Source organism: Anomaloglossus baeobatrachus, chromosome 1 (genome assembly GCF_048569485.1).
Source record: "Anomaloglossus baeobatrachus isolate aAnoBae1 chromosome 1, aAnoBae1.hap1, whole genome shotgun sequence".
In the NCBI taxonomy this organism is placed as follows: domain Eukaryota; kingdom Metazoa; phylum Chordata; class Amphibia; order Anura; family Aromobatidae; genus Anomaloglossus; species Anomaloglossus baeobatrachus.
The window spans coordinates 378,947,695-378,968,600 of NC_134353.1; the positions used below are offsets into that span (position 1 = coordinate 378,947,695).

The 20,906-nt window shown below is 43.0% G+C and overlaps 1 protein-coding gene across 2 annotated transcripts in view; it reads left to right on the forward strand.

The window, feature by feature from the left end:
• The window catches only part of SEMA6B (semaphorin 6B), a 323,709-nt gene that overhangs the window by 163,887 nt on the left and 138,916 nt on the right, over positions 1-20,906 (forward strand). For both annotated transcript variants that reach the window (XM_075352511.1, XM_075352510.1), the window contains exons 7-8: positions 14,613-14,703; positions 17,686-17,805. In XM_075352511.1, coding sequence (XP_075208626.1) covers positions 14,613-14,703; positions 17,686-17,805 — 211 coding nt within the window. The remainder of the gene's footprint in view (positions 1-14,612; positions 14,704-17,685; positions 17,806-20,906) is intronic.

The following is a 20,906-nucleotide window of genomic DNA, read 5'->3' on the forward strand; positions in this document are numbered from 1 at the left end:
ATTTGTAAACTGTGTAGAAGGGTGCATAGGTCCTTGATCTGACACCACTCCAGCAGCATGATCTGCACCACCTCTGGATCAAGTTAGGCCAGGCTATATGTCATAACGTATTGCAGCAGGGTTCGGCGGTGCTGCCACAAACGCTGCAACATTTGCAGATTCAAATTCCTGCGTGTCGGCACATCGCATTTCAGGCGTTTAACCACCAGACCTAAAGACTTCTGGAGCGACGAAAGTTGTTGAGCTGCTGTGTGCGAACAATGGAAGTGAGCACATAGCGAGCGTACCCGCTGCACAAGGCCATGTAGGCCGGGATGGTGTTTTAAAAATTGCTGGAGAATTAGATTCAACACGTGAGCCACACAAGGCACGTGTGTCACATTGTCACGGCGAAGGGCCGCACCCATGTTTGCATCATCATCACACCCGGCCTTCCCTGGCTGCTGGTTGAGTGGAGACAACCATTGATGAAACTTGGTCTCCAGAGCTAACCGTCCACAACTTCTCAGCAGTGTGACTCACATTTCCCATACATTTAAAAGTAAACATTTGACCGCATGATGGCATTGAGCTCTGCTGCCAGCATAGTAAGGAGGTGTGTGGTTTTCCTTGTGCGCAAGTTACAAGGAAGGGTGCCCTGACCACACAGGGTTTGGGCCAAGGTGAAGGACCCACACGAGGTTGAGGAGGCAGAAGCAGTGTATTAACTTCTACATACAGAGAAAGGATTGATACAACTCGTGGGGACAGCAAGACTTGTACAGCAGACCCTTCTCCATCTCTCCCCATAGTAACCCATTGCCCAGTCAGCGACATGTAACGCCCCTGTCCATGCTTACTGGGCCAAGTATCTGTGGTGAAATGCACCCTGTCACACAGTTTCTCAAAGAAGCGGTGATGTTTGGTGCGACATGCTGGTGTAGCGCGTGCACGCCTTTGTTGGAGAAGGAGTTGCGCCTGGGCATCGGCTCTTGGGGCACTGCGATGGGCATAAGGTCTCGAAAATCCTCGGTTAAAAAGGTTGGAAAGGAAGCATTTTGGTAGCCAACAGTTTGCAGATGCTGAAAGTCAAGCTCTAAGCCATGTCATGCCCTTCTAAAAGCATGTAAAACACAGCAAGGGGACTCCAACCACAGTCTCCCTCGTTTCCACTAATTGGGCCACACACACCCCACTTGACTGGCATCAGTTGACCCCATTTTCAAGATGAAAAAGATGCTTTGCATGAAGCACTCTCAAAAATACGCATGCCTTTCGCCTCCCCTGGCTGAGCCAGGGGAAGAAAAGTCCTCTGAGAGCCATGACTGGTTCATCTTGGTGAACGTTAGTCTGTCCACATTGTCAGTGGACAGATGCGTGTGCTTAGCTGTCAGCACTGAGGACACGGTCCGTGAAAACGCTGGCTGCGGGACACAACAAGATCCCCAAGGCGTACGTGGTGAGCTCAGGCAATTTATCCAGATTGGAAGCCTAAAATGAGCAGGGCTCAAGTTGCACAGTAATGGCATCGACGTTCCCTTGCATATCCTCATATCTGTGTCTCCTCCTCTTTTTCCTTGTCCTGCTCTTTTGTTTTCGCATGAGTATATGTCCTTGTCACTTTCCCATGTGTTTGTGTTGTGTTGTGAGTTGTTTGTCACCTTATGGACACCTTTGAGGGTGTTTTCTAGGTGTTTTTATGTGTTTGTGATTGCCTGCCATTGTTTCCTATGCGGTTCGAGTTTGGTTCGTCGAACGTTCGCCGAACCGAACTCGAACGAGACGTCCGTTCGGCGAACCGAACTTGAGCCGAACCGCGACCGGTTCGCTCATCTCTAATAACAACCTCTTTCACCAATTTACTAACAGCAAAACAGTCAGGTCTGACGTAATCCACATGAGTTCCTATGACGATTCCAGCTCTGCTACATCTGAAGGCACAGCGCATGGAAATAGAACATGACCACCCGCTGTGGCTTCAGGCAGAGACTGAGTGGCAGCGATCAGTGGTGATGTCACTCAGGTTAGTTGTAGTCTCAGCTGGAGGTTCCCTTGGCTCTCCACCGGGGATCGCAGGAACCAGAAGTAACAATGACCCTGTGCATTTGAGTGATTTAGGAAGCAGGGTGACACAACCATGGAGATACAACCACTTCCCTTGGGCATATTGGCTGGACTGGTCAGAAATAGGGTTGCTAGGAATTAAAGTTGTGCACTAGGAGGTGCTCATTAAATAATAATATAGTTTGTATCAAATTGGACAACTAAAACACCACTTTGTCGGCTATTCTAACTTGTAGTGCTGCCATCAATTGCAAACAGCAATATCTTTTATCCACTCTGAAATTACGTTTCAAGATTAGTAGGAAAATGTATGTGTAACATAACAAAGACTCCACAGCTATGTACAGTGAAGGAAATAATTATTTGTTCCCTTGCTGATTTTGTAAGTTTGCCCACTTACATATACATGTATAGTCTATAATGTTAAGGGTAGGTTAATTTTAACAGTGGGATATAGAATATAAAAAATAAAACCCAGAAAATCACATTGAATAAATTATATAAATTTATTTGCATTTTGCAGAGTAATAAGTATTTGATCCCATACCAACCATTAAGAGTTCTGGCTCCTAGAGACCAGTTAGATGCTCCTAATCAACTCGTTACCTGCATTAAAGACAGCTGTGTTAAATTTTCACCTGTATAAAAGACTGCTGTCCACAGACTCAATCAGTGAGACTCTAACCTCTACAACATGGGCAAGACCAAAAAGCTTTCTAAAGATGTCAAGGACAAGATCATAGACCTGCTCAAGGCTGAAATAGGCTACAAAACCATAAGTATTGTGAATATCATCAGAGATGGTGCTGTTCCTGGGAGTGTTTCTGGGCTCCATCTGGTGGTCTGGTGGCTTGTGCTGGCAGTGAGTCTGATTCTGCATCTGTCGCTCAGACAGGTGTTGGAGATGATTGCTGTTTCAGGAAGCCTATTGAGTCCAGCCTGGGAGGATATAGGAAGGCAGGTTCTATCTAACCTTTGCCGGTGATAATTGTTTCTGCTCCATGTTAATATGTCCTGAATTTGACCTCCAGCCTTTAGGCCTTTGCCTTTCCTTGTAGGTTTTGTTTTGCCTTTTTCAGCGCCTTTTTGGATATTCCAGGAATGATTTCCACAGCGGTTTTTCATTCCTTTGCATCGGTTTTGTTTCCATATTATCCTCAGTCTGAAGCTATGCCTGATAAGTATATTGTTTTCTTAGTCTGGGCTTGAATAAAGGCTGAATTTGCACTGAAGGACTTTTCTGCTTAATCTATGTCTTTTTCTAAATCTGTGTTTGAGAATATTCCCTTTTTGTTTCTTGCAAGTGAATGAGTGCTCTTCCTGCATTATTTTTAGAGGACTATTTATTCCCAGCAAGAAAGGGAGTTTTTACTCCCTGTTTGATAAGGAGTTTTGTATTTTTGTATCTCATGTGTTTTGTAGTTAAGATCTTTTCTATTATATTTGCATTTTATATTTAAATGTATAGTGGAAGGAAGATTGTGTGATCTTTTAGGGAATTTTTGATTTTCAGGTGTTGGTATTATTCAGGGTTTTTACTGCCTGCAACCAGCAATCTATCCTATACATTTGTATCAAGCTAGCAGGGCCTCACTTTACTTAATTCTATATCTACCATCCGTGTGTTGTTTTTTCTTACATCACCGTCCTTATATGTTGGGGGCTTTTGACTTTCCTTTGGGGCTGCTCTGAGGCAAGTCAGGATTCCTCATTCTATCTTTGAGGTTAGTTAGTTCTCCAGCGGTGATGAGGCATGTAGGTTTGTTAGGAACGCTCCACCGTTCCTTCTACGGAAGTTGTGTTTGTGTAGTCAGTGGATTGCAGCCAGCTAAATTTCCAACTCCTCTTGCACATTATCTTCTACTATTTTTTATGGGATTTTTGCTAGATCTTTTGTGGTCTCCTGACTATAACACATAAGTAAGATGCTGGGTGAGAAGGAGACAACTGTTTTTGCAATAGTAAGAAAATGGAAGAAATACAAAATGAATGTCAATCGACATCGATTTGGGGCTCCAAGCAAAATTTAACCTTTTGGGCTATCCAGGATCATGAGGAAGGTTAGAGGTAAAACTACACGGGGGAAACGTCTTAATGATCTCAAGGCAGCTGGGACCACTGTCACCAAAAAAACCATTGGTATCACATTATGCCGTAGTGGATTAAAATCCTGCAGTGCCTGCAAAGTCCCACTGCTCAAGAACACACACGTTCATGCCCATCTGACATTTGCCAATGAACACCTGGATAATCATGGGAGTGATTGGGAGAAGGTAATGAGGTCAGATGAGACAAAAATTGAGCTCTTTGGCATTAACCTAACTCATCGTATTTTGAAGAAAAGAAATGCTGCCTATAACCCAAAGAACATCATCTTCACTGTCAAGCATGGCAGTGGAAACATTATGTTTTGTGGGTATTTCTCTGCTAAGGGCACAGGACTACTTCACCGCATCAATGGGACAATGAATAGAGCCATGTATCGGAAAATCTTGAGTGACAACCTCCTTCCCTACACTAGGACATTAAAAAAGGGTCATGGCTGGGTCTTCCAGCATGACAATGAGCCAAAACATACAGCCAAGGCAACAAAGGAGTGGCTAAATAACAAACACATTAAGGTCATGGAGTGGCCTAGCCAGTCTAAAGAGCTTAATCCCATAAAAAACTTATGGAGGGAGCTGAAGTTCTGAGTTGCCAAGCAACAGCCTCAAAATCTTAATGATTTAGAGATGATCTGTAAAGAGGAGTGGACCAAACATCCTCTTGATATGTGCGCAAATCTCATCATGAACTACAAAAACCTTCTGACTGCTGTGCTTGCCAACAAGGGTTTTGCCACCATGTATTAAGTTTTGTTTGGCAGACGGTTCAAATCATTATTTCTCTCTGTAAAATGCTTTCCCCTCCGACTGGTGACGCCACCGTCAGTTCTAAGTATCACTGGCCATATTATTGGGACTTCGAATTTATGTATAGCTGCTATTGTTTGCTGCGATTTGGATGTAATGTATCCCATCAATATATTTAAGCACATTTCCTCCTGTTTGTTCATTTTAAGATTGCATTTGCAATTTAGGATTTATTATCTTCCCAGGAGCATTACATTTGATTATTTACCTGACTGGGACCCCCCCCCCCTTTTCCCTCTCTGCTAATAACCCTCCTCCCCCCTTTTTTTCTGTTTGCCTACACCACCAATATTTCTAGTTGTTATGGACTACTGCAGGTTACAGCTGCTGAGATAACATTCTAGTCACTATCAGATCGACATACATTGGATTAAAATTATGGATATCTATATATGTCAGTATGATTATCTATATTTGTTTAGACAGTTGAGCCTGCTACTCTCTAGTATATGCACTGGTGGTGTTATTGTTTTTAACTTGCGGATACATTGTTCTTATTGGTTATTTGTCTAATAACTTGTGAATCCATTGTTCTTATTGGTTTTATGTCTAATAAAAGTTGTTCATTTTTTAGAACTTTTTGCATTTTGCCTCCTTTTTCCTCCAGTTTCAAATTCATGCACGGAGTTTATGCATTACCATATGGATTGTGTCTATTTTCACATACATATGGTTTATATATTTGTATATTATTAAGATCCATTTAAAGGATTTTGTGTTTCTAAGTATTAAGTCTTGTTTGCCAGAGGGATCAAATACTTATTTCTCTCTGCAAAATGCAAATCAATTTATATAATTGATACAATGCAATTTTCTGGATTTTATTTTTGATATTCTATATCTCAACTATGATGTCAATTATTTAATGGTAGCTCTATCCACGGTCGGAACAAGGTATTTTGGTGCCCTTGGCAGATGAAGCCAATATTGCCCTCTCCCCTCCCAATGAACCTTAAGTCCCAAGTAAAGGGAATGGTCAAAGACTAAGCTAAAATGACTCCTAACACACTCCCCTCCCCTTAGATAAGTAGAATTGTTACCTTTTTCACCCCCCAAAAAAGCAGCAAATGTGATGTACTTTAGGGGTGTGGTTCAACAGGAGATGTATTTCAAAGTTATTTATAGAATCATTCATTTTTTGGGAACCATTTACACAATACAAGGGATAAATAGGTAAATCCATCCTATATTTTAATATCAGACCCAAAGCAACTAATATATATTAACTGTAATGGGTGCCAATTGGTTTCAATTCAGGTGTCCAGCATTTGGAGTATACCCTAATGGGAACTAAATAGACCCCAATATAGAATATTATGGTTTTTATGCCCATCATGCAATAATTACAGTTTGCAACAAAACTAATGATGGTTTTTGTGCTTTGTTTCTGTACTGATGGTGGCTCTGGTGCCATATTACTGTACTGAGGGTGGGTCTGATGTTTTCATGTATTGATGGTGGTTTTTATGTTGCTTTCCTATATTGATGGTGGTTCTGATGATGTATTCATGCAGTGATGGTTGTTCTGGTGCTGTAGTCATGTACTACTGTTGGTTCTGGTGATATGTTCATGTAGTGATAATGGTTCGGGTATTCAGAGCCATCATCAGTACATGCATACAGTGAAGGAAATAATTATTTGATCCCTTGCTGATTTTTTAAGTTTAACCACTGACAAAGACACAAAATGTCTATAATTTTAAGGGTAGGTTAACTTTAACAGTGAGAGATAGAATGTCACAAATAGAATCCAGAAAATCACATTGTATATATTATAAAAAAATATTTGCATTTTACAGAGAGAAATAAGTATTTGATCCCTCTGGCAAACAAGACTTAATACTTGGTGGCAAAACTCCTATTGGAAAGCACAGCAATCAGACATTTTTTGTAGCTGATGATGTGGTTTGCGCACATGTCAGGAGTCATTTTGTTCCTTACTCTTTGCAGATTATCTCTAAAACATTAAGATTTGAGGTTGTCGCTTGGCAACTCGGAGCTTCAGCTCCCTCTATAAGTTTTCTATGGTATGGAAACTGGCTGGGCCACTCCATGACCTTAACCCCTTAACGACCGCAGGCTCTACTGGTACATCCTTAGCAATCATGATGTAATCACTTGTGGCTGCTGCGGGCAGCTGGTGGTGATCCGCGCACATGTCTGCTGATTTGTACAGCAGACATGTGTGCCTCACAGGCGCAGGTGGATCCGTGATGCACCTGCGCCTGTTAACCCCTTAAGTCATGCTGTTAAAATGTGACAGTGTGATTTAAATGCCCGTTGCGGTGCATGTTCATTCACCGGCTCCATCGGCGGCACTGTAATGTAATCACTGTGAGCCAATGGTTGTCATGTTATGGCAGGATCATGTGATGACTCCTGTAGTTCACATGACTCGCTTCCTGTTTCAGTCGGCCGAGTGCTGTCTGTTACAAGACATGAGCATTTTTGGTGAACTCAGCTGTGTAGCTGTGATAAGTAAAATGAAAAAAAATAAATAAAAAGTTTTAAAAAATTAAAAAAAAAAAAACCTAAAAGTTCAAATCACCCCCTCTTTTGCCCCATTGAAAATTAAAGGGTTAAAAAAATAAGAAATATACACACATTTGGTATCGACGCGTTCAGAAATGCCTGATCTATCAAAATATAAAATCAATTAATCTAATCGGTAAATGGCCTAGCGGCAAAAAAAATTCCAAATGCCAAAATTACGTTTTTTGGTTGCCGCAAATTTTGCACAAAATACAATAACAGACGATCAAAATGTAGCATCTGCGTTAAAATGGTACCATTAAAAACTTTCACGATGCAAAAAAATAAGCCATTACTGAGCCACAGATCCCAAAAAATAAGAACGCTACGGGTCGCGGAATATGGTGCAAAAAGTGCACCACTTTCTTTGGACAAACTTCTGATTTTTTTTAACTCCTAAGGTTGCTTTACACGCGTCGATTTATCGTGCAATCGCATGAGCGATTGCACCCGCCCCCATCGTTTGTTCGTCACAGGCAATTTGTTACCCGTGTCGCACAAAGTCAGTAACCCCTGTCACACGTACTTACCTTCCAAACGACCTTGATGTGGGCGGCAAACATCCTCTTCCTGAAGGAGGAGGGACATTCGGTGTCACAGCGACGTCACACAGCCGCCGAATCGAAGCATAGGGGCGGTGATGAGCGGGACGTAACATCCCGCCCACCTGCTTCCTTCCACATTGCCGGCGGGACGCAGGTAAGCTGTGTTCGTCGTTCCCGGGTTGTCACACGGAGCGATGTGTGCTGCCTCAGGAACGACGAAACAACCTGCATCCAGGAAGGTGACCGATATTTTGAAAATGAACGACGTGTCAACGAGCAACGATAAGGTGAGTATTTCACAGTTCACAGTTGCTCGTAGCTGTCACACGCTACGATATGTGATATGTGAAACGATGCCGGATGTGCGTTACTAATGACGTGACCCCGACGACATATCGTTAGATATATCGTACCGTGTAACGCCGCCTATAGATAAAAGGAAACCTATACATGTTTGGTGTCAACGAACTCATACCGACTTGAGGGATTACACCAACACATCAGTTTTACCATGTTTTACCATGTATAAACAATCATGCACTCACACCTTTTTGCAATTTTTCCGCACTTGGAATTTTTTAGCCGTTTTCCAGTACATTTTAGGTAAAACATATCGTTTCACTTAAGAGTAAAACTTAAAACTTGTCCCTCAAAAATCCTATCATATGGCAAGATTGACAGAAAAATGCAAAAGTTACGGCTCTCGGAAGAAAGGGAGCAAAAAAAAGACAAAGCAAAAAGCGGAAAATTGGTCGGAGGTGAAGGGGTTAATGTGTTTTTTGTTGTTTTTTTTTGAGCCACTCCTTTGTTGCCTTGGGCTGTATGTTTTGGGTCATTGTTGTGCTGGTAAACCCAGGCACGACCCATTTTTGATGCTCTGGTGGAGGGAAGGAGGTTGTCATTCAGGACTTTACAATACATGGCTCCATCCTTTGTCCCATTGGTGTGGTGTTGTAGTCCTGTGCCCTTAGCAGAGAAACGTCCCCAAAGCATAATGTTTCCACCTCTATTCTGGTCAGTGGGGATGGTGATCTTTGGGTAATAGGCAGCATTTCTCTTACTCCAAACACAGCAAATGGAGTTCATGACAAAGAGCTCAATTTTTGTCTCATCTGACCACGTCATCTTCTCCCAATCACTCTCAAAATCATCCAGATGTTCATTGGCAAACTTCAGATGGGTCTACACATGTGCCTTCTTAAGCAGTGGGACTTTGTGTGCACTGCAGGGTTTTAATCCATTATGGCGTAAAGTGTTACCAAAGGTTTTCTTGGTGATAGTGGTCCCAGCTGTCTTGAGATCATTAATAAGTTCCCCCCCGTGTAGTTTTAGGATAATCTCTCAGCTTCCTCGTGATCCTGGATACCCCATGAGGTGAGATTTTGTGTGGTGTCCCAGATCGATGTCAATTGACACTCATTTTGTATTTCTTCCATTTCCTTACTATTGCACCAACAGTTGTCTCGTTCTCACCCAGTAATTAGACCATTGTAGACCATTCCAGCCTTGTGCAGGTCTATGATGTTGTCCCTGACATCCTTAGAAATCTCTTTGGTTTGCCCATATTGGAGAGGTTAGAGTCTGACTGATTAATTGAATCTGGGGACAGGAGTCTTTTATACAAGTGACAATTTAAGACAGCTGTCTTTAATACAGGTAATTAGTTGACTACGAGCATCTAACTGGTCTGTAGGAGCCTGAACTCTTAATGGTTGGTAGGGGATCAAATACTTATTTCTCTGCAAAAGGCAAGTACATTTTTAGAATTTATACAATGCGATTTTCTGGATTTTATTTTTGATATCTCTCACTGTTAAAATTAACCTACCCTTAAAATTATAGACTGTTCATGTCTTTGTCAGTGGGCAAACTTACAAAATCAGGAGGGATCAAATAATTATTTTCTTCAGTGTACAAAACCAAAATCATCATCAGTAGATAAATAGAATATCAGAGTTATCAATGGTACATACTGTAAATACATCACCATAAGCATAATCAGGAAATCAACAGGTCACTAGAACTACCATCAGTACATTAATGCATCACCAGAACCTCAATCAGGACATGAATACATCACCAGAACTGCCATCAGTAAATAAATACACCTGTGCCATCATCAGTACATGTATACACCACCAGAACCACCATCAGTACATGAATACATAATAATAATAATTTTTGTTTTCATAACACCAACATATTCCACAGCAAGGGGGGACACAATAGGTAGGATGGACTTGTTCTGTATGGTCCAGCCATCATTATAGTTAATAGGGGGTTTTCATCTAAAGCTGCATGATACGGTTAGCAGCAAGGAATTGTGAAGCGCAGTTATCGTGTGAATGGAGAATGTGTAGAAAGATGAAAAGGAGGGAGCAGATTATGATTAATATTTAGAACGAGGGAACATTGCAGTGTTAGGTTGGTGAATTGATGTGATAGGCCTGTCTAAGGAGATATGTTTTTAGAGGACATTTGAAGACATGGGGTCTAGATATTAGTCAAATTGTTTGGGATATTGCATTCCAGAATATACAGTAGGCGCAGCATGAGAGAAGTCTTGGAGATGTCGATGTGAGGTTTTCGTTATTGAGGATTTGAGTCTGACATCAGTTACAGAATGGAGAGCATAGGTAGGGTGAATAACAAAAATGAGGGATGAGCTATACAGTGGTGAACAACTCTGAAGAGCTTAGTGGGTGACAAGGGTGGACACAGAGCAAAGGGCCTCTGTGCAAGAATTGTGTATGGGCCCCCCTCCCCGAGCCTAAATGTCACTTCTGGGACACGCAGAGCAGCGTGTCCTGGAGAGTCTGCAACACGGTGATGTCACTGAAAAAAGGAGAACACCGCTGGACACCGGTGAAAGCAGTGGTAGGTATTTATCACAGTCACACTACATCAGATGCACAGACACAGATTTGATGAATACAAAATTCAATTTGAGCCTTCTTTAACAAAAGGTAAGGTTGTTACCAGAAAACATCAGATTTACCACTCCATACTGTCCCCCATGGTCCCACTTCAACTTATGGTTCCCCTACTTCTCCATACTATCCATCTATGCTCCCAGTTCTCCATACAATCCCCCTATGCTCCTACTTATCCATACTGCCCACTATGCTCCCACTCTCCATTCAGTCCTCCCCATGCTCCCACTTATCCATACTGCCCCCCTATGCTCTCACTTCTCCATATAATCCCCCAAGATCCCACTTATCCATACTGCCCCCTATGCTCCCACTTATCCATACTGCCTCCCTATGCTCCCACTTATCCATACTGCCCCCTATGCTCCCACTTATCCATACTGCCCCCTATGCTCCCACTTATCCATACTGCCCCCCTATGCTCCCACTTATCCATACTGCCCCCCTATGCTCCCACTTATCCATACTTCCCCCTATGCTCCCACTTACCCATACTGCCCCCTATGCTCCTACTTATCCATACTGTCCCTCTATGCTCCCACTTATCCATACTGCCCCCCATGCTCCCACTTATCCATACTATCACCCCTATGCTCCCACTTATCCATACTGTCGCACTATGCTCTCACTTATCCATACTGTTACCCATGCTCCCACTTACCCATACTGCCCCCTATGCTCCTACTTATCCATACTGTCCCTCTATGCTCCCACTTATCCATACTGCCCCCCATGCTCCCACTTATCCATACTGTCCCAACTATGCTACCACGTATCCATACTATCACCCCTATGCTCCCACTTATCCATACTGTCGCACTATGCTCTCACTTATCCATACTGTCCCCCATGGTCCCACACATCCATACTGCTCCGCTATGCTCCCACTTATCCAAACTGTTCCCTCTTTTCTCCCACTTATTCATACTATACCCCTATGCCCCTATGCTCCCACTTATCCATACTGTACCCCTATTCTACCACTTATCCATACTGTACCCCCTATGCTCCCACTTATCCATACTGTACCGCTATGCTCCCACTTATCCATACTGTACCCTTATTCTCCCACATATCCATACTGCCCCCTATGCTCCCACTTATCCATACTGTTTTCCCTATGCTCCTATTTATTCATACTATCCCCCTATGCTCCCACTTATCCATACTGTCCCTTTATGCTCCCACTTATCCATACTGTTCCCCTATGCTCCCACTTATCCATATTGTCCCCCTATGCTCCCACTTATCCATACTGTACCTCTATGCCCCCACTTATCCATACTGTAACCCTATGCCCCCACTTATCCATTCTGTTCCCCTTATGCTCCCACTTATCCATTCTGTTCCCCTTATGCTCCCACTTATCCATACTGTCCCCCTATGCTCCCATTTATCCATACTGCCTCATCTGCTCCCACATCCATATTGCTCCCTATGCTCTCACTTATCAATACTGTTCCCCTTATGCTCCCACTTATCCATTCTCTTTCCTAGGCTCCCACTCATCCATACTATTCCCCCAAGTTCTTACCTCTCGATACTATTCCCCCCTTCTTCATACTGTGCCCCCACACTTATATTCCCACAGCCAAACCCTCAAGTCCCCACAACCAGCCCCACATATATCGCCACAGCTTGCTCCACGTGCCCCACGTATGACTGCACAGCCAATCCATCATATGTGCCACAACCAGCGCCTCATGTCCCTCATGCATTGGCAAATTAAGAAAAATAAAAAAGCTCAGCACAATTCAGTGCATGGAGTAAGCAACAGCCGGGGCACAGATAGAGAGAGGTGTAGGTGGTGAGACTGACACTGAATGTCTGTGGCCAAGAGGTATTGGGCGGCTGCAGGCATTCAGCAGTGTCAGTTTTCTTCCTCCAAAGTGTGCTCCCCTTGGGAAGGCAGGAGGTAGCACCCTAGATATCTACCCTGCCGGCCTTGGCTCCACTACATCAGGAGCATAGTGACGTGATTACATGACACACCAAGTTGTACTCTCATAGAAGAACAGCAAATATTAAAAGTATATTAGAAAATCTAATGTTATAAAGAGTTATGACATATTAAAAGGGGTTAAATAGTAGTGGAAAACATCTTTTAAATGGATTCTCCAGGAATAGAAAAAAAAATAACTGAAGGAAATGACATTATAAATAAATTCCTAAATACATTTAATTAGGAAATCACACTTGTTTTGTCTAGGGAGGTAAGTAGGATAGAATTGAAATGGCTGCTGTCCTTTTACACTGGCAGAAATCTGATTTAGGCCTCTTTCACACGTCTGTAAATTACCACACACATGTACAAAGTGCATATGGCCCTCTGTGTGCCATGATTTTGGCACATGAGTGTTCTCCGTGTGCTATCCTTGGAGAAAAGAAACTTTCTGCTCACCTGTCCCTTTCGCTGCTCTCCGTGGTGCTGATGTTTTCCACTCTGTGGTCTCTGGCCCTGCCGACTCCCTGCTTCTGCTGCTTCCAGTCCTCGGTGCAGTGAATATGCGATGAGCATAATGAGCGGGGGTCAGATGCAAGAGACAGCAGCGGCAGAGACAGCACTGCTGGAGAAGGGGAGTATAGAAAATAATTTTATTTGACTGACACGGTGTTTTCTCTGGTACATGTCACACTGATGTCACATAGAGCACATCAGTGTGCAGTTTGTGTGTTCCGTGTGACACCCGAGCTGCCGGAGAAAAATTGACATGTCTACGTGTGGAGCATACGGACACATGTATGCTCCACACAGACACAGTGTCCATGGAAAAACAGGCACATGTGCAGAAACCCATTGATTTTAATGGGTCTACGTGTGTCAGGGTCTACATGTGTCAGTGTCTCCGGTACGTGTGCAAACGGACGTCACACGTACCGGACACATGGATGTGTGAAGTAACTTAGAAAGTTAGAGCAGATGCTTGTGAGCATGTGCAGTAGGAAGCTCCTTTGTTGTGACCTGACCTGGAGATACTTATTGTTATTCAGAAATAGAGGGCACACAGAAGTTTCAGCAGCCTCGTCTTACCGTAGCACCTCTGCTATTTCCAGTAGTATTCGTGAAGCACATCTTCCCATATTTGAAGAAGGGCAGAGCTTCCTATTGCACATGCTCACTAGCATCTGTGCTAAAATGCTAGGGCAGAATTCTCTCAGTGAAACATCTTCAGACAAAACTATTGTGATTTGCTACTTAAATTTATTAAGAAATTTACCGGTATTTATAATAGCATTTCCTTTAGTTCTTTAGCTTTTTGTATTCTTGGAGAACCCCTTTAAAGTTTCATACAGAAAACCATGTGATCATTTTAAAATTGACACCCAAATAATTTTATATAATATAATAATAATTTTTATTTATATAGCGCCAGTAATTCAGAGGGAACATGTACAAACAATATGAGACAACACAAAATAACAAAATTCAGATACCAAGAGGAGTGAGGGCCCTGCTCGTAAGCTTACAGTCTATGAGGAAATAGGGGAGGCACAAAAGGTGAATTTTATGGTTCTAAATTATACCTCCATGTGACTCCCAATTAAAATAATAATATAGCAATTCGATTTCTCTGAAATATTTTTTTTTATGAAAAATGGAAACTTTTTTCATGCCTTCTGCTTAATGTTTTCTTTTTTCTTTGCAGTTTGATTTGCTTGAACAAGTAGGAGAATTAATAAATGGAATGGCGCGGTGTCCATATGATCCGAAACATGGAAATGTGGCTTTGTTTGCAGGTGAACTAATGACATCAGGAAGGTTTAAAATAAATATAAATCGTTATTTATTCTGTGTCCTCCTAAAATCTATTTTTAATTTTTAATAGAAATGTTATATTTTGTTTAAATATTATATAGCTTACATTTATCAGTTTTACAAATAACTATATAAACTGCAAATTGCTAAAATAATTAAGATTGAAAGCAGAGATTGGTTATATGAGTGAAAAAAAAATCACATTTAGCTACCAAAAAAACCTACTAAAACAGAAATTTATTAATATATATTCTTAAAAGTCCACAAAGGTTGGGATAATTTGGTAACAAAACACACAAGAATTATAAAGATAGACTGAGGGTGCCAGTCGGAACCCTATTTCTTCGCAATTGTGACAGAATAGGGTGCCGACCTTCATAGTCAGGTAGGCCTCCAGTTCAGGGCACATTAGGGATAGTGTCACCCCCATTCTATTTTTATAATTCTTGTGTGTTTTGTTACCAAATTATCCCAACCTTTGTGGACTTTTATCAATATATATTAATGCATTTCTGTTTTATGAGTCTTTTGGTAGTTAAGCGTGATTTTTTCACTCATATCATCAATCTCTGTTTTCAATTGTAATTATTTTAGCAATTGCTGTTTTATGAGTATTTTTTGGTAGTTAAAATAAGTACGAGCTTTTTATTATTTTTTATGAAATTCTGTGCATCAAAACATAGATAGCAGTTAATCCAAAATTCAAGGTCCCCAAACAACACACTGATAATCAACTTCCCATTTTTCTGAATTTTTCATTTTTACTCCGTTTTTGTTGACCTGGTTAAAGTAGTTGTCCCATCTATGACATTTAAGGCATATCATGCATTCTCAGTATTCTTCGATGCTCCATGCATGTGTGGCCATGTCTCCACTCCAGACAGCGTGCAACAAGGGCCTGTTCTCAATAATCATTTATGTCATATCCTGTTGATATGCCAAGTTCAGAATGGAACACCCCTTTAATCTCCCAGTGTTGCAAGAAGAGATCAGCACAACAATCAAAATATAGTAAATGGGGAAGACCTCAGGGCCTTAAGGTTTGATACACTACTCCCAAAAAGTTAGAGATATTTGGCTTTTGGGTGAAATTTCAGGATGATCCTAAAATGCCCTCTAACCTTTTCAGGTGAACTTAATGTGACCTTCTCTAATCTTTTAGTGCACATGTCTAACTGTTCAGTGTTTCAGTGCTTTTTACACAACTTGCTGTTCTCTAACAAGGAGCTTAATGCCAAAATTCACAAGAGGTGTTTGATCCATAAATCGCCCAAAAAATGTTTGGTTACAATTAGAATTGGTATTTAAACTGTCCTCCTCATCATGCTGTTCACATTTTGATATCAAGAGACCAAGATGACATCTAACAATTGATCAACAGTACCTCGACATTGTGAGGCTTCAAGCAGGATGTTCTCAAGTGGAAGTGACCACTCAGCTTACAGCAGGGCCAGACTGGGATGAAAGAGCACACCTGTTACAGAAACCCCACCAGCCCACATACCAAAATGCCTTCCATCCCAAATAACAGGGGTTAAGTTAAAAACTCGAGATAACCATCCCTGCATGGTTTCTCTCCCTTCTCACAGCAGGGACTCCGACCTACTCATCACTGTGGCCGATCCGAAGGCTCTCCTCCATGTGTGCCCAGCTCCCAGGTCCTGCACATGTCATGTAGGTCTCCAGGCAACCTGCTTAGGGTGCATATGTGCACGCCACGCTTCTTAAAGAAACAGTGTTCACACTCTGCAAGTGTCCTCAGCCTATGGCTGAAAAGCACAGGGTACTTAAGGCACCCCTCCCTGTAAGGAGGTGTCTGAGCTACATCAGTATAGTGTGTGTCTTTCACCTGCTAGTCTGTTGCTACTCACAACTGCTTTTCCATTTTTACATTGCTCAGGTCTGGAGCACAGTTGATGTTTTGCAATGTTAAGATTTTTAAAAGAACTAATTGCAGCACCAAGTTGTTCCAAACCATGATGAAATTTCACTACATGTCTCCTTATGGTGGAAAATTAATCACGGTTCAGTAACATTTTTAGAGTTAAAGCAGTGGGAGGTCTGCAGTATATACATTATATAGGAGTCACTAAGACTTCTGAATATACATCAAACATAGATGAATCCAAGACTGCTGTATATACATCACATATAGGAGACCCCCCAAGACTGCTGTATATACAGTACATCACATAGGAGATTTTGAGACTGCTGTATACATCACTTTGGATACACACTGACTCCTGTATACATCACATAGGATAAACAGAAACTTTGCTGTATAGATTGCATAGGAGACACTGAGGTTGATGTATAGATCACATAGGAGACACTGAGATTGCTGTATATTCATCCCATAGGAGACCATAAGGCTGCTGTATACATTATAAAGAATAAACTGTGACTGCTGTGTACATCACAGAGGATACACTGAAACTCTGCATCACATAGGATGACCAATGTAAAAATGAAATCCCATGTTGTATTCACCACGTTGTTCACTAATGAACGCCACATGTGTTTCCATGCAGTTTAAGGTGATTTAAAGGGTTGGCGGCAGAAAACAAAAATGCTGGCAGCCCAAGGAATCTGGAATGGATACAGTGACCTAGGCTGTAAATGGCCCGTGGGCTGGAGGATCTCCACCCCTGATGTAGATTTAAGGATTTGGTCACTTTATTTATCCTAGGGATAGATAAAAAATATATGTCTTGGACAACATCTTTAGGTTTATTGCAGTTATTGCTGTGAGTACAGAGCAGCATTGACATCTATGTTCATATACCAGTTATCTTAAACAATGAGTGACTATTGATATGATGAGTATTTGGATCTACACATTTGAAGACACTTATTAAAAACTGGAAAAAAAGAAGATATGAGAGAATGTAATTATGCCTCTTGTTATTTATATTTTGAGGGAATTCATTTTTTAACATTTTTTTTTTATCCTGCACAATTAGATGGAATGCTCTTTACTGCTACAGTAACAGATTTCCTTGCCATTGATGCTGTTGTATATCGCAGTCTCGGTCATCTTCCAACTCTTCGAAGTGTTAAACATGACTCCAAATGGTTTAAAGGTTAGTAGGCTATTTTATTTTACAGATTCTCATTGCATGCATATTATACAATGAATAGCCACTCTATTAGAGGCATTTCACATTTGAAGCCTCTTTGCATGGAAATTACGCACATGACCTTGGACTACATCAAAAATCTACTAAGCAAGTTTCTGTGAATAAGTTAATTCACATTAGAAGGGGAAAATCAAGCAATCTGAGCAACTTTGAATGAGGCATGCTCATCTGTGCTTGTCCAGCATGGACCGGTATTTCATAAACTGACAATCTTGTGGAATTTTCTCATGCAATGTTGTCAAGAGTATATCGAGAATGATGTGATTGTGTAAAGACATCTAGTGAAAGAGGCATTCTAAGGAAATAACCAACTAGCCAACAAATGGGTCAGAGGAGGATGTCAAGAGTTGTTCTGACAAACTGGCTTGGCCACCGTCAGGAATTTCTGGGTCCCATACTAAAAATTGAGGACCGCCACCCCTCCTAATAATCTGGAGTCACACTAGCGTATGGCATCCAATGTGAGAGCATTGGATGCAATATGCTAATGACCCGCGGCTCAGGCTCTGCTGCGAGCGTGAGCCTATTGTCATGCGACTGTGACCCGATCCTGCAATCGGGTCACAGCTGCAAAGTTGAGGACGGGTGCTGCGGAGGAGAGAGAGGGTTAATCTCCCATCTCCTCCATTGTTAGCCTGTGCATATATCGCACTCTACTGGGATAACATCCGAGTGCAGTCCAATGTTTCTCTCGCACTCATTCACTTGAATCGGTGCAGGAGACACGGCTCTCGGAGAAAATCGCAGCATGTTGCGACTTTTCTCGCATCCAGAATCTGGACTCGATAGAACTTTGACTGTCACTGTGCGAGTCTCACATTGCATCACCCGGTACGGCCGCACACAGTCCTTACAGGAGCGGTCGGCTGCATGTATTTCAATGCAGCTGAGGCGCTCGTGTCGGAGAGTGTCAGTCCGTGCTGGGTGATGCCGATGCAAGACTTCATGAGTCATACGTAAGTGGAACTCCAGCCTCACTGCTAGCCTGCTTCTCACTCTGTATAGATGTAGCGCCCCTGAGCCACTAAGGGCACTACAGGGAACTGCATCCTCCCAGGGATGCAGGACCTTCCCCCTCGGTCCTGTAACACCCGTGCCAGCATCAGCAACACACACGTAAATTCCCAGTTCCCACACCATACCAGGAGGCACTGCTAGTTAAATAGGGGGAGGCGCCACCCAGTGGGCAGAGCTGACCAGGAACTAGGCAGCCTGGTGGGGGTGAAGAAGAGGAGTCTGCAGAAATGTAGTGAAGGGAGCAGACGTGCCTCTAGCTGGGTCTGTGTAACGGTGACCTGGGGACACGAAGGAGTCAGGTTGCCAGCATAGGGCAAACGAGTACCTCTGGGCCGGAGTCAAGACCCCAGGGACAGTACGATGGAGCACCACTGGAACCTGGGCACGCACAGGGCATAGGGCCCTAGGTCAGGTGTCAGTTTCATACGGCCTGGCAATTACCTACCCGGGAGGACACCTTCATTGACTTCACTGAACCAAATAATCCGGGGGCATCAGCAGTAAACTAGGATCGGGGTTTAGACACTAAAAATAATTAATTAAAAAATTACATTTGCTGTATTTTTGATTCTCAGTGCAGATAAAGCGGACGGCTACAGGCTGCCTGGCTTTACCTTGGCTCGCAGTCAAAATACAGGAAACCTATTGATTTTTTTTAAATTATTTTAAAGAATAATTATAAAAAAATATGTGTGGGCTCCCGCTGTATTTTGATCGCCAGTCAAGTAAAACCAGGCAGCAGGGGGCTGGGATTCTCAGCGTGGTAAGGCCCAAATGTTCTTGGCACCCCATGCTAAAACCACAGCCCGCAGCAGCCACTGGAAATGGCGCATTGTTACTTAGCGCCATTTTCAAAAGCTTTATCCGGCTCGTCCAGCGGCCCTGATGGCGTTGGCATGCTGGGTAATAAAGGGGTTAATACCACCTTTGTATTCTCAGATGGTACTATGCCCTAAATTCATGATGTCACCCCAAATTAGACATGGCCACCAAGGAATTTCTAGTAAACAGTAAAAAAAAGACCACAACACATAGAATTGGGGTTTTTTTCACAGTTAGAGCATTGTCAGCTCTGCTTCATCACTCTGAACAGACAGCGTCTATACAGAGTGAGAAGCAGATAGATACATGCCAGCTCTGCTTCATTGCTCTGTACAGAGCGGGAAGCAGGCTGACAGTGAGGATATTCCACTTGCGTCATGCTTTGCATCACACTGTAGCGCCCCTGAACCACTCAGGGCACTACAGGGAACTGCATCCTCACGGGGATGCAGGACCTGGAACACCAGTGCCAGTAACACCCACACACACCAAAATCCTATATACCACTCCACACCAGGGGACATTGCCTAGTCAGACAAGTGGAGGGCCACCTAGAGGGCAGAGCCTGACCAGGGAACTAGACAGCCTGGTGGGAGGGAAAAATACAGAACAGGAGTGCACAGTGAATTGTGCAGACGTGCCTGAGAGCTGGGTCGTGTAATGGTGACCCGGGGGCATGGGAGTGAGGTTGCCACAATAGGGGCGAACGAGTACCTCTGGTAGAAGTGAAGTCGCCCGGGATGGTACGAGGGCGCACCACTGGAACCTGGGAACGCACAGGGCACAGGGCCCTAGGTCAGGCGACAGTTTCAGACGGCCTGGCAATTACCTGCACGGTGAGGGACCTTCATGGGCCTCACTGACCTACAGATCTGGGGGCATCAGCAGTAAAGCAAGAATCGGGGTTCGGACACATACTTCCCCACAGGGTCCACACTGCCAGCTGAACGGATAGACCGCTGTATCACAGCTGGGGGACCCCCAAAGTTCCAGGCTTCGGGGTCCCAACCACACTAAGGGTTCCGGGGTCAGAGCAACCGAGTCATCAACTGGCACTGGAAGTAAAGGGACCTGAACCAGCCGTCCGAGGATCCAGAGTGAGTAGAGACTGTTAATTACAACCCCGGTGTGGTCTCCCTTATTACTACATCACATACCTCCCAGGCTCAGCCCTACCTGCGGAGGGCCTTCCACCACACACAGCT